Consider the following 13,240-nt stretch of genomic DNA (forward strand, 5'->3'; position numbering starts at 1 on the left):
CTTTTCAAGTTGTTGGAGGATGCAGGTTTGGATACCGCGTCACTGCTGTCCAGGGCGCAATCCTCGGCGGTCACAGTCAGAAGAGCACTGTGGCTCAGACAGTGGACCGGGGACGCGGTTTCCAAGCAAGGTTTGCTATCTTTAGCTTACAAGGGTGGTCAGTTATTTGGATCTGACCTCACGGAGCTGATTGTCAAGGCAAAGGCAAAAGAAGCGGCCTTACCACAGCGAAGAACTGTGGCTTCTGCGTCGGGCAGGCCTAGTGCCGGTAGTAGTCGGCGGCCCTTTCGGTCCAGGGGACGGTCCGGTCAGCCCTCTTGGGGATCGGGTCGTCCCTCTTTTTCAGGAAAAAAGGCTTCTCAGAAATCCCGCACTCCCTGGAAACAGAGCTTCCGTCAAGACAAGCGGGAAGCTGACAAAAAGCCCGCTAAGGCGGACTGACGCCAGGTTTTCTCTCGAGTGGGGGGTCGCCTGCTCCAATTCGAATCGACTTGGGTGTCCCGCGTTTCGGACGCCTGGGTGACGCGGGTTGTGTCAGCAAGCTACTTCATAGTTTCTTTCTCGACCCCCGGACAGGTTTTGCCGATCTCGCATTCCGTCAGAGCCCGAGCTAGTTGCCGCTCTACGGCAGGAGGTCGATTCCCTTCTGCAGAAGGGTGTGGTGGTACCGGTTCCGCCGGAGGACCGGGGAAGAGGGTTTTATTCAAACCTCTTTGTGGTCCCCAAAAAGGAGGACAAATTTCGCCCCATTCTGGATCTCAAAAGATTGAATCGGCATGTCCGCACCCGGAAATTCCGCATGGAGTCGCTTCGCTCGGTTGTGGCGGCCCTGTCGCAGAACGACTTTTTGGTGTCAATAGACATTCGCGACGCTTATTTGCATGTTCCCGTCGGAAGGGCCCACCAACGCTTCCTTCGTTTTGCCATAGGTCAGGACCATTTCCAGTTTGTGGCCCTACCATTCGGGTTGGCCTCGGCGCCCAGAGTTTTTACAAAAATTCTGGCACCTCTCATGGCGATCCTTCGAAGACAGGGGGTTACGGTTCTTCCCTACCTGGACGACCTTTTGATTGTGGCGTCCTCAAAGGAGGAGGCGGTGACGGCTCGCAATCTATCCCTTCAGCTCCTGGAGGACTTCGGGTGGCTGGTCAATTGGAAGAAGTCGTCTCTGGAACCGTCACAGTCAATCCTGTTTTTGGGGATGCATTTCGACACGGTACGAGCAGTGGTGTCCCTGCCTCCAGACAAGCAAGCAAGTCTTCTTCGACATGTACAGGTTATGAAGTCTTTGACAGCAATGTCCTTTCGAAGGTGTATGCGCCTTTTGGGTTTGATGGTGGCGTCAATGGAGGCACTTCCGTTTGCCCAATTTCATTCTAGGACTCTCCAAATGCTCATTCTGAACCGTTGGGATCGATCACAGGCTTCGCTGGATCGCAGTGTCATCATCTCCCACAGGGTGCGAGAGTCTCTAGAATGGTGGTTACGTCCGGAAGCGTTATCCCTGGGGAAGTCCTTCCTCCTTCCGAGGTGGTCGGTCATAACCACCGATGCCAGCCTGTCAGGCTGGGGGGGTGTCTGAAACGATCTCTGGATTCAGGGAGTATGGTCGTCGGAAGAGTCTGTCCTGCTGATCAACATCCTGGAATTGAGGGCGATTTTGCTTTGCCTCCAACACTGGACGGTCCCTTTAAACGGTCTGCCAGTCCGAGTGCAGACAGACAACGCGACGGCGGTCGCGTATATCAACCATCAAGGTGGAACGAGGAGCTCCAGGCTCATGATGGAAGTGTCTCGGATCCTGGTATGGGCCGAGGCCAAGGTGCCAGCCATCTCTGCGATTTACATTCCGGGAGTTCAGAATATCACGGCGGACTTCCTCAGTCGCGAGAAGGTGGATCCCGGAGAATGGAGTCTTCACCCAGAAATTTTTGCACAGCTGTGCTCCCGTTGGGGAACTCCTCAAGTGGATTTGATGGCATCAAGGTTCAACACCAAGTTACCGACGTTCATGTCCAGGTACAAGGACCCGAAGGCTGTGGCGGTGGATGCTCTGGTGGCTCCGGGGGACCAATTCGAGCTAATCTGTGTTCCCGCCGATATCCTTACTTCCTCTGGTGTTGCGTCGGATCAGACTGGAAAGAGTCCCGGCTATGTTAGTAGCCCCAGACTGGCCAAGGAGGACGTGGTTCTCGACGCTGGTGTCGCTTCTGGCTGCGCCTCCACTTCCTCTCCCTCTTCGCCCGGACCTGTTAACCCAAGGGCCCGTTCGTCATCCGGACCTGAAGTCTCTGCGTTTGACGGCGTGGCTCTTGAGACCGAAATCTTGACTCGTCAAGGTTTTTCAGCCGAAGTCATTGCCACTCTGCGAGCTGCCAGGGGTCCTGCCACTACTAGGATCTATCACAAGACTTGGGAGGCCTTCTTTTCATGGTGTTCGGGTTCTTCAAGGAACCCGAGGATTTTTTCCATTCCCAAGTTGTTGGCCTTTTTGCAGTATGGCCTGGACAAGGGTTTGGCAGTTAGCACTCTGAGGGGTCAGGTTTCTGCTTTGTCCTTGCTGTTTCGGAAGGCTATCGCCTCGCGTAGGGACGTTCGTTCCTTTTTTCGCGTGGTAACCCGTCAGTTTCCGCCGCGGAAGGCGCTTGTGTCCCCTAGGTGGCTCAATCTGGTCATGGAGGCTCTTCAACATGGGCCTTTTGAGCCTATGGACTCCGTTAGCCTTTCTTTGCTTTCTTGGAAGGTTGCCTTTTTAGTGGCAGTCACCTCTTTGAGAAGGGTTTCTGAACTGGCGGCTCTTTCTTGCTCGCCTCCTTTTCTGGAGTTTCTCCCGGATCGCGTGGTGCTTCGCACACGGGGCGACTTTCTACCTAAGGTGGTGTCACAATTTCATGTTAACCAGGATACTGTGTTGCCCTCGCTCTGTCCGGAACCGAGGAATGCGAAGGAACGGGCCTTGCACTCATTGGATTTAGTGCGGGCTTTGAAGTTCTATTTGTCTATTACTCAAGGTTTTCGGAAATCGGACTCTCTGTTTGTGATTCCAGCAGGTCGTCGGCGTGGTCAACGAGCTTCCAAGGACACTATAGCTCGATGGATTCGGTCGGCCATTTTAGAGGCTTACCGACTCAAGGGCGAATCTTGTCCAATTAAGATTCAAGCTCACTCCACGAGAGCTGTGGGTTCATCGTGGGCTTTTCATCAAGGGGCCTCGGCAGCTCAACTCTGCCGGGCGGCTACCTGGCGCTCCGTCCACACTTTTACAAAGTTTTATAAGGTGGACGTCAGTGCTTCCGCTGATGCAGCCTTAGGACGTAGGGTCCTGCAGGCGGCTGTAGTTTAAGTTATCGTTAACTTGTATTTAGCGCTAGTTGCGCATTTTTCTAGGTTGTTGGGATTCTGCCTCTGTTGGTTTTTTCCCACCCTTAATTTTTGGACTGCTTTGGGACGTCCCACTAGTAATGACTGTGTCTCCCTTCCTTCCATCTGCTGCTGAAAGACGGATTTTGGTAAGACCTTACCTGTAAAATCCTTTTCAGCGAGGGAAGGAAGGGAGACACAGCTCCCTCCCATGGCAGAAGTGTGTTGTTGTGTTTTCAGATGCAGCGTGACCCTTCTCTGATAGCGATTATCTGGGCTGAGGTCGGCGCGCTAAGGCTCTGTTCCAGCATTGCCAGCCCATCGCAGTGGTCAGGTCCAGTGAGTAGTACCTGGGACTGTGTGGTTTTTCTGTTATATGCATAACCTGTCTCTTGTTTTTTCTCTGAAGTTCTTCAGAAGGGGTTATGTTGCGCCGCTGGTGATATTTGCTCTTCCTTAGCTTGTGTACGGACTGGAGAGCTGGAGTAGGAGGAGCCCAAGCTGGAGGGGCCGGACAACACTCTTTTTTAATCTGAGGTGTTCTATCCTATGTGGGCTCCGCCTACCCACTAGTAATGACTGTGTCTCCCTTCCTTCCTTCGCTGAAAAGGATTTTACAGGTAAGGTCTTACCAAAATCCGTCTTTCAACGAGTGTGAAAGGGAGCACAACCCTTGAGTCTTTCAAGCATTCATTAAATTACAATATATCAGGAATGTAAAATTCTAGCAGCTATCTGAAAACCACAGTAGAAAATAGACAGGGTGTTTATTATTTGTTCATAGAAATTTGGGATCCATTCGAGTTAGAAGGCAACATTATGGCATTTTACTTGGAAACTTTACACTTACATTACAGTTACTGATAAAGCCATTAAGCAGTTTGGTTACAAGTACAGAATTCATAAAACCATTCCAAGAACCGGCGCTGAAAAGAAACCGAAATGGACAATGGTCGATTTGGCAGTGAAATCCATTTAGATGAAGCAAAGTGTTGTCTGATCCATATAAAAATATAGAGGTTCATTATATATGTAATATATATACACAAGGTGACAGTTTGGTACCAATTTCTGCCAACAAGGCCATAGAAATGTTGCAGGACAGCCATAATTTACCTCCATGGTAAAACTGAGCAGGTAAGGACCTATAGTCTTACCCACTTCTCAGGTGTACCAAAAATCCTCGTTTAAGACAAAGGAATAGATCAAGTCTTATTAAATATATAAAAATACTTAAAACAGCATGGAGGAGCCCCCAGATTTTAAACACCCTCAAAAAGGAATTACCCTTTTCTTCACAAATGAAGAAACACAAATGTCTTTCGCCATTACTGCCGAGAAGCGAGCTGTACAATGCTCTCCAGTACGTGACAGCTTCTCAGCGTTCTTACGGTTTCCTCATACACTGCATTGACGCTGGTGCACATGCTCTGACGCTGCAGCTGAGTGTAGCGGCACGCTACTATACCGCCCAGGAGCAAGATGACCACGAGTAGGATCATCCTCATCACTACTCCGAGCCTTGATCTCTGCCTTGGTTTTTGCTTCTGTGCAGGTTTAGGCGGAATTTCTGCAACAAAAAAAAGTTATTTGTGTAAATGAGCTTCATAAGACAGCACATATAAACTGTGTCCTCACTTGTATTTTTGCTACTGGGACTATTTAAATGGTCACTATACTTTCCAACAAAAGTCAGTGTCATTGATCTGCAAATGACTTGGCTACAATGGAGGAGCAGAAGCATTAAGCCAACATTGAATACAGTCTCGGACACTATTTAGCCCATTTAGGAGAAAAACAGGGTTTAGTGCAGCGCTTCTGCCTTCGTTTTACCAAGTATTGGGGGTCTCGGGATACAGATCCCTACTGGTCTTTATTACAGGTGAAAAGTTCTCTAAAAAATGCAGTCACATTTTAAAGTGTAACAGATCGGGTGAGATAATCCTTATCTGTGTTCATGACACAAAAATATGCAGGGTTTTCTTTGACACACAGAATAAAACTGCAATGCAATACAATATTGCTAAAATAATGCTTATTAAAATGGTGCTTAATAATAATCTTTATTTTTATATAGCGCCATTAATTCCACAGCGCTTTACAGACATTATCATTGCTGTCCTCATTGGGGCTCACAATCTAAATTCCCTATCAGTATGTCTTTGTACTTTTATTAATATGTGTAACAGCACAGATAAGGATGCATAATCTTGTCTAGAGGAGGTCCTCAGGCTGGATCAGGGGCCACATATACCAGTAGACAGAGATACAGACATTTCTCACAACTGCCTCTGGTGAGCATATCCACTATGGTGTTTTATTAACATTACTACACATGCTATTAACTAGGAGAAGGTTAACCCTCAATGGTTGATCTATTCCTACACTGAACCGGAAAGGCACAAGAAGGTCTGAGAAACCATTTCCCATAATTACCAGCTAAAGCATTTACTGAAATAGACATTTTGTGTCCCTCATACCAAGTCACTACTGCAATAAACCCATAGATTTCTATTGGGCTTTGGCTCAAATGTCCATTCAAAATCAGCGGTGAAGTGGCTTCTGCTGTGGCCCAATGCCTCCATGTACACTAACACTACAAATCACTGGCTGATTAGCAAATGTTAGAAATGTAGTAGCTGCAATTGGCTAGTCTGTGTGGGATGACCCCTTTAAAGGGAATCTGTCAGCAGGTTTTTGCTACCTCATCTGAAAGCAGCATAGACAGAGAGACCCTGGTTCCAATTATGTATCGCTTAGTTTACTGGGTGCAGCCGTTCTGATGCTATCAGAATTTTTAGATGCAGCATGTAGCAGAGGTCAGAAAGCTACCCCCACCCACACTACAGCTTTCTGTGTACACTGTATACTGACAGTGAGCTGCTAATCAATGCTGGGGTCATAGTTCTACCAAGTCTCATGCTGGCATCAGTCCGCAAGTGATAATCTGATGATATAACACTCATTATACTGAAACAACAGCACACAGCCTAATAAGTGACACATCACTGAGTGTTAGATTAAATGGCAAAAACCTGCTGACAGATTCCCTTTAACAAGTACAAGAATACAAAATGGTACTGGTGGCAGACTTACTGTGGTTGTCTGAAGGCTCTGTGTCTTTTTTCTTCTTCATCTCTTGCTGGGCCGCCTGCAGAGCATCGTAGTCCCTCCTCTTCCGTGCTTTTTGTTGAGCTTTCTGTTTGCGCCGCTGTTCCCGTTCCCGATCCTCTTTCTGCCTCTGCTCAGCCTCACGTTTCTGTTTCAGAGCTACAATAAATCAAATTTGACACCTGAAAAGCGTGCCCACGCCAGACCACAATCTCCTACACAACTGTATGAACAAACCTTGCTCTTCCAGAAGCTTCCGCTGTAAATCCTGTTCTTGTTCAGCCTGGACAACTTTCATGTACTGCAAAACCTGTGCAAAGAAGCAATGGCTATAGAGTACGATACGGGATTCACATGTCAACCAGTGTTCACTATACATGTCTGGCAGGTAAAGCAGGTAACCCATATACGCAACCACATCAGCAGTGTTTCTCAGCAAGAGGTACTAGATAATGCCTTTAAGGAGTCCCATACATTAATTTGCAGACTATTTACTAACATCAGGGTATTATAGCATTCTAAGGGCATAAAGAGATGTATTAAAAAGTTTGTGCCAAGTTAGGAAGTTGGGATAGGAGATACCCCCCAGTGACCAAGAAGTTTCATCAGCTGGGACCCCATGTGATCCAGACAACAGGGTTATGAAGAGCCCCTTATAAATGGAGACAATCTGCAGATGCTTGTCCTCAAAGCCCCATTCTCAGAATTAGTGGGACTCCCATCAGTCTTGGGAAGTTATCCCTTATGCGATAGATAGGGGACAACTTCCTAACTTGATACAAACCTTTATGTTATAAACCTATAGACTATATCTCGTATTATTGAGTACCACATCTTAAAATAAGCCTTCTATACCCCTATCCTAAACGTAGAGCTTCTTACTCACCATCTGGGCACACTCTTTACACTGCTTTTCATCTAGGCAATCTCCAGCAGCTTTGGCCAGAGCAAGGTTCAGGGGATTGTCCTTCAAGTCCAACCATTTTAAGCTCTGTAAGAATAAAAAATGACACATACCATGGTTCTAGCATTACAACTGTGATTCAGGCACTAAACTTATCACAGAAGTCAGTTTCATTTTTTGTATGTGCATTTTCCCCCACCCAAAGTGAATGAAAGAAATGGAAAAGATTTTCTCCTTTCCAAATCTTAGGTCTTTACCTTCAGCTGAGCGAAGGTGACAGGCAGAGCTTTTAGCCGGTTCTGTAGTAAATCAAGGTGCTGTAGGTTCACCAATCTACCAAATTCAGATGGAAGTTGTAACAACTGGTTCTTGCTTAGATCCAACCTCACAATGTGAGTGAGAGAGCAGAAGTCGCCCTATAAAAGCAGCGGAGATATTAGTAGATTACCGCTCCTTATTGCTCTTCTTTCTTCCGCACACATACAGGTCACAGACTGTCAGTCGTCACTCAATTTCTCGCCATGCAGCATCTTACCGGTAACGCTGTCAGCTTGTTACAAGAAAGATCCAACACTGTCGCCTTGGGAAGAGCAGCCTGAGGGCAGAACATGGAAAATGGATCAATGAAAAATAATTCCAACTCAATAGTGGAATATGCCAAGAGAAGATAAGACGCGCTCATGTATATTGTGCTGACCTGACAAAGCTACCTAACCTCTTCTTATTTTTGTCAGTAATGAGTTTCATATTTCTCCAGGCCCTTCTAGTAGTAGTGGCTTATAGAGACTGTCCCAATATACCTGTATATATTAAAAGGAACCGGTCACTCAATTTATGCTGCCCAAATCTCAAGCAGCAGGAATCAAAATCTGCAGTCGGAGCATTTCAGACAAATCACAGTTTGAAGAGCCGGCCGGCGACTATAGGAGAGATGAGATGAGCCCTACAGCGCCCCTGCCTGGCTTGTTCCAGCACCGCTCTTGTTGACTGACAAATCTCTTCCTTGTGTGTACATAGGGAAAGACATGGCTATCACCTAGAGCAGTGTAGTGAGAAGCCTGCAGGGGGCAGCACAGGACTCGTCTCTCGTCAGCTCTTTAAACTGGTGGGCTCTCAGTGTGTCCTCTGTGTGAATGGAGCATTGGTTGCATATGCGGACTACTGCTAAATTCAAAGTCAATGACACTGATGAAGATTGCCGACTAGTCGTGGCCAAAAGTTTTGAGACTGCAGCAATTTTTGGTTTTCACAAAGTTTGATGCTTCAGTGTTTTTAGATCTTTTAGTCAAATGTGTCTATGGTTACTGAAGTACAATTATAAGCGTTCCATGCGTTTTTACACTTTTATTGATAAATACATCAAGTTTATGCAAACACTCAGTGATTACAGTGTTGACCCTTATTTTTCAGGACTTTTGGCCTTTGCCCTGACATGCTGGATATCCATTTACGGGCCAATTCTTACCTAATCAGAGCTTGGAGTCTATTATATTTATTTTACTCACTTATATAGCGCCATTGATTCCACAGCACTTTACAGACATCATCACTGTTTCCATTGGGGCTCACAATCTAAATTCCTTATTAGTATGTCTTTGGAGTTTATCACAATTTCTGTGTTTTGTTTCTGACCTAATTTTTGAGGACTGATCATAGGTTCTCCATAATGTTGATATAACTGGGGAGTTTCCCGGCCATGGAACCAAAATTTCAATGTTTTGTTCACGAAGCCACTTAGTTATCACTTTTGCCTTGTGACAATGTGCTCCATTGTGCTGGAATAAGCATTGGTCATCACTAAGTTGATCTAGGAGGATATTTAGATCCCATTCTTTACTCATGGCAGTATTCTTAGGCAAAATTGTGAGGGAGTCCAGTTCATGGATGAAAAACAACCCCACACATGAATGCTCTCTGAATGCTCTACTGTTGGCAGGACAAAGGACTCATGGTAGAACTCACCTTTTCTTCTCCAGACAATCATTCCTCCATATGTCCCAAACAGTCTGAAGGGACTCCATCAGAAAAAAAAAATTGGACTGTAGAGGACTGGGTAAAGTTATTTTCTCTGATGAAGCCCCCTTCAGACTATCTGGAAGAATGATTTTCCTGAGCAGAAAAAGCAATTGCCACCATGAGTTTAATGTCATGCCAACAGTAAAGTATCCAGAGATTATTCATATGTGCGGTTGGTTGTTTTTCATCCATGGGGCTCACTCACAATTTTGCCTAAGAACACTGCCATGAATAAAGAATGGGATCTGAACATCCTCCTAGATCAACTTCCAACGATGAGGAGCAATGTGGTGATGAACAATGCTTTTTTTTGTCACAAGGTAAAAGTGATAACTAAGTGGCTCAGTGAACAAAACATTGACACTTTGGGTCCATGGGCAGGAAACTCTCCAAATCTCAATCCCATTGAGAACTTGTGGTCAATCCTCAAAAAGCGAGTGGACAAACAAAATCACAAATTATGATAATCTCCATGCACTGATTAGGCAAGAATGGGTTGTCACCAGTCAGGATCTGTCCCAGAAGCTGATATGCATAACGTCAGGGCAAATTGCAAATGTCTTGATAAATAAGAGACAACACTGTATTTATTGAGTCTTTATATAAACTTGATATATTTGTCATTAAAAGTGTAAAACTTATGAAATGTTATAACTGTACTCCAGTAACCATAGAAAGAAAGGACTAAAAAAAATAAAATCTAAAAACCCTAAAGCACCAAAGTGTAAAAAAATACAATTTGTGTCAGTCTCAAAACTTTTGGCCACAACTGTACAATGCCCATTTATCTCCGCCAGTACTTTAGAAATTTGGTGGAGAGGCATGCATTCGGGATCACCACTCTATTTGAACATGGGGGTCTCAGCAGTAAGACCCCTCATCTAGTAGGTAACCAGTGCATTGGTGATAACTATCACTCTTGGGATCTGTTGCTTTTAAATAGTCGCCATTTCCTCTTTACCAGCAAGTACAGCAGGCGACCTCACCACCCAACATCACCAGTAGTCATAGCAGATCCCTCCTTTCCCAACAGTAGCCCTGATCCAACACGTGACAGCAAGGTCTCTACCACCATAGTGACAACAAAGGCCTCAGAAGTATCCAAGGCATAGACCTATAGAAACACATACGCACCATGCCACAACTGGTGCCAGCTGACCATAGAGCTAGTCGTAGCTCCAATATCCATATTCCCCCTTTTTATCAAAATGATCACTGCCTAAGCTATAGGAAAATGGAGACGAAGGACTTTAATCTCACACCTCAGACTTTGTCCTCTAAAGGTAAAATGAGTCATAAAATAGTGATCTTCATGAGCACTGTCTGTAGTCACAAATGACTGAGCGTTTCTCAGTAAGAGTATAATACCAGGAGAGGTGGATGTCGGTGGGATGGAGCGCAGTTAGTGGGACAGGTAAGATGAGTAGACCGGGTTGTCAGTAACCTACCAGGTCCCGCACTGGGATCTCACTCAGATCACTTAAACTTAAATCCAGCTCATTCCCATCCAGTTTGTCCCTCAGGTTTCCGGCTTTTCCAGCAGCTCGTGACATCTTCCTACATAAAAGGAAACATACAAGTATGATTTAAAGGGATGTTCCCCCAAGACATATAGTCACACGTGGGCAGGTATGGAGAGGTGGACACAAATGAGTATCTTTCTAATATCTTTGGGAGCTCTAAAAACCACCACACAAAGCGAGTTCTATGGAGGAATAGTTTCCAGATTTAAAGGGACTGTCAGCACAGAATGATTATTGAAACCCAGTAGAGACGCTCGGTGCATCATGGCGGGGCCAAACATTTATATACACTTACCCACCTGCTTGGTTTCCATCTGCTCTTCTTTGATTGACAGCTCCGGCATCATAGAGCCAGGTAAGGGTGGTGATGGAGGGAAAACAAGCTGATGGGAAGGTGTATATAAATGATTGGTCCACCGAGCGCCTATAATTGGTTTGAACAGTCATTCTGTGCTGACAGAGTCTCTTTAAAGGGGTATTCCCATACACATCATGTGCTACCTGTGCACAGGATAGGTAACCCAAGAATGGGAGTCCCAAAAGTTTCTTGTGTTAGAGAAATATGATGTGCGACCACTGCTCCCCTATAGTGGGTGGACAACGGCCATACGTGCAGATTACCATTCATATGACAGGGATTAGTGGCACCCTCGCTGTCAGCTGTGACCTGGGTCTAAGTGCTCGGACCCTCCCATAGTAAAGACATATAGATGGTTATAGCCCTCCACGAAACGTTATCCTGAGGTTATGGTATTACTTGCTGACTGTCCCATCTCTGGTACACCCAGCAATCCCAAGAGATCAGAGCTCTACAATCCTGTCATTCTCGACCTGGGCTCCATTCATTGTCCTTTATGGTTTATGGAAAATCCCTCTAAGTGCTTAAAGGGCTTTATCAAATCAGCCATTAGAGATCGCTGAGATGGAATAATTAGAATGAGGGCTTTCCTATGGCTCCTTACTGAGCGCCCCCTTTACATGCCTCTGCTGTGTAATATGCAGCCACTGTCCCGATCCCCCCACAGTCTCCATGTAATGTGTGTATGGCAGCTCCCCATCCCCCTCTCCATTACAGCCCACTCACAGTCTCCCTTCCTTTCTAACACGACAGCGGCTCTCCCTCGATCCTCCCTGTGCAGCTCTGCACCGGCTTCCAGATCCACGTCACATCTACACTGTCCAAACCAACAAGACGAGGACAGGACAGACACACCATGGAGGAAGGAGATATGTGGAGTCTGCCACCTGCTGGTCGGAGAGTGCAGCGCCTGCAATGTCCGGCTGCTGCTATGTTGTCCTAGGAGCACATGAAGGAGGCTTCCCTTGGCCGCAGGCCATCTTTACCCTTCCACACTGTTCGGTATAGACATCATACCTATATTGCATTAAAAAAAAATAAATAAATAAAAAAATAAATATATATATATATATAAAATATATATTACCAAAATTATAATTACACCCCTAAGTCAGCATGGGGTCCCTTAAATGGATTTTCCACTACTGATTTAACCTTTTCAGGCAGGGCTGCCGACTTCCTTTTCAGTTATTTCCGGACAAATGAACCCAAAATCACAGTACAGTCCAAAATGTTCACAGACAGCCACAACCCCCCTTTTTAAAGATCATGTCCCATAATATAATGCCATTTACTTACACAGACTAAAATTTAAAAAGGTTTGTAGGTAACTTAAAAAAATAATTTGTCAGCAGCATGTGAAAAAAAAAAAAAAATCTCATTTGTTACATACCCCACCTTTCTATCACCTATTACTTGCATAGCAATGACATGCCATAATATCCGGCATCACTGCTGCCATGTAACCGAAAACTGGCGGGAAACAGCAGACTGGCTGGGAAAATACAGTTAGGTCCAGAAATATTTGAATAGCTCGACCAAAGTTTTGGCATTTTAGTTTACCAAGACATCTTCAAGATATAGTTGTCTAATCAATATGGGCTTAAAGTGCAGACTCTCAGCTTTAATTTGAGGGTATTCACGTCCTAATTGGAGTAAGGGTTTAGGAATTACAGCTCTGTAACATGTAGCTGCCTCTTTTTAAAGGGGCCAAAAGTAATTGAACAATTATCTAAAAAGCATGGCTTATTCCCTTATTAATCCATCATCAATTAAGCAAATAAAAGGTCTGGAGCTGATTCCATGTGTGGCATTTGCATTTGGAAGCTGTTGCTGTGAACCCATAACATACGGTCAAAGGAGCTCTCAATGGAAGAGAAACAGGCCATCATTAGGCTGAAAAAAAGAAGAAATCCGTCAGAGATGTAGCAGAAATGTTAGGCATGGCCAAATCAACAGTTTGATATA

At 45.4% G+C, this 13,240-nt stretch overlaps 1 protein-coding gene across 1 annotated transcript; it reads right to left on the minus strand.

Moving 5' to 3' along the window:
- Positions 1-4,110: 4,110 nt before the first annotated feature.
- LRRC59 (leucine rich repeat containing 59) lies at positions 4,111-12,148 on the minus strand. The gene is made up of 8 exons (XM_073684079.1): positions 11,999-12,148; positions 10,840-10,948; positions 7,911-7,970; positions 7,633-7,791; positions 7,358-7,462; positions 6,709-6,781; positions 6,457-6,630; positions 4,111-4,930 (listed from the first exon to the last, which is right to left on the minus strand). The coding sequence occupies exons 2-8, from the start codon at positions 10,942-10,944 to the stop codon at positions 4,689-4,691; spliced, it is 918 nt and encodes a 305-aa protein (XP_073540180.1). The 5' UTR covers positions 10,945-10,948; positions 11,999-12,148; the 3' UTR covers positions 4,111-4,688.
- Between the last annotated feature and the right edge of the window lie 1,092 nt (positions 12,149-13,240).

Source organism: Phyllobates terribilis, unplaced genomic scaffold (genome assembly GCF_046119375.1).
Source record: "Phyllobates terribilis strain yellow unplaced genomic scaffold, ASM4611937v1 Scaffold_5__5_contigs__length_657084704, whole genome shotgun sequence".
NCBI lineage: Eukaryota > Metazoa > Chordata > Amphibia > Anura > Dendrobatidae > Phyllobates > Phyllobates terribilis.

Excerpts from the sequence above, each read along its gene's own strand:
- LRRC59 (XM_073684079.1), bottom strand. The coding sequence starts at position 10,944 with ATGTCACGAGCTGCTGGAAAAGCCGGAAACCTGAGGGACAAACTGGAT. Across the intron at positions 7,792-7,910 it reads ACAAGCTGACAGCGTTACCG|GGCGACTTCTGCTCTCTCAC; the intron begins GTAAGATGCTGC and ends CTGCTTTTATAG. Across the intron at positions 6,782-7,357 it reads GTAAAGAGTGTGCCCAGATG|GTTTTGCAGTACATGAAAGT; the intron begins GTGAGTAAGAAG and ends TTCTTTGCACAG.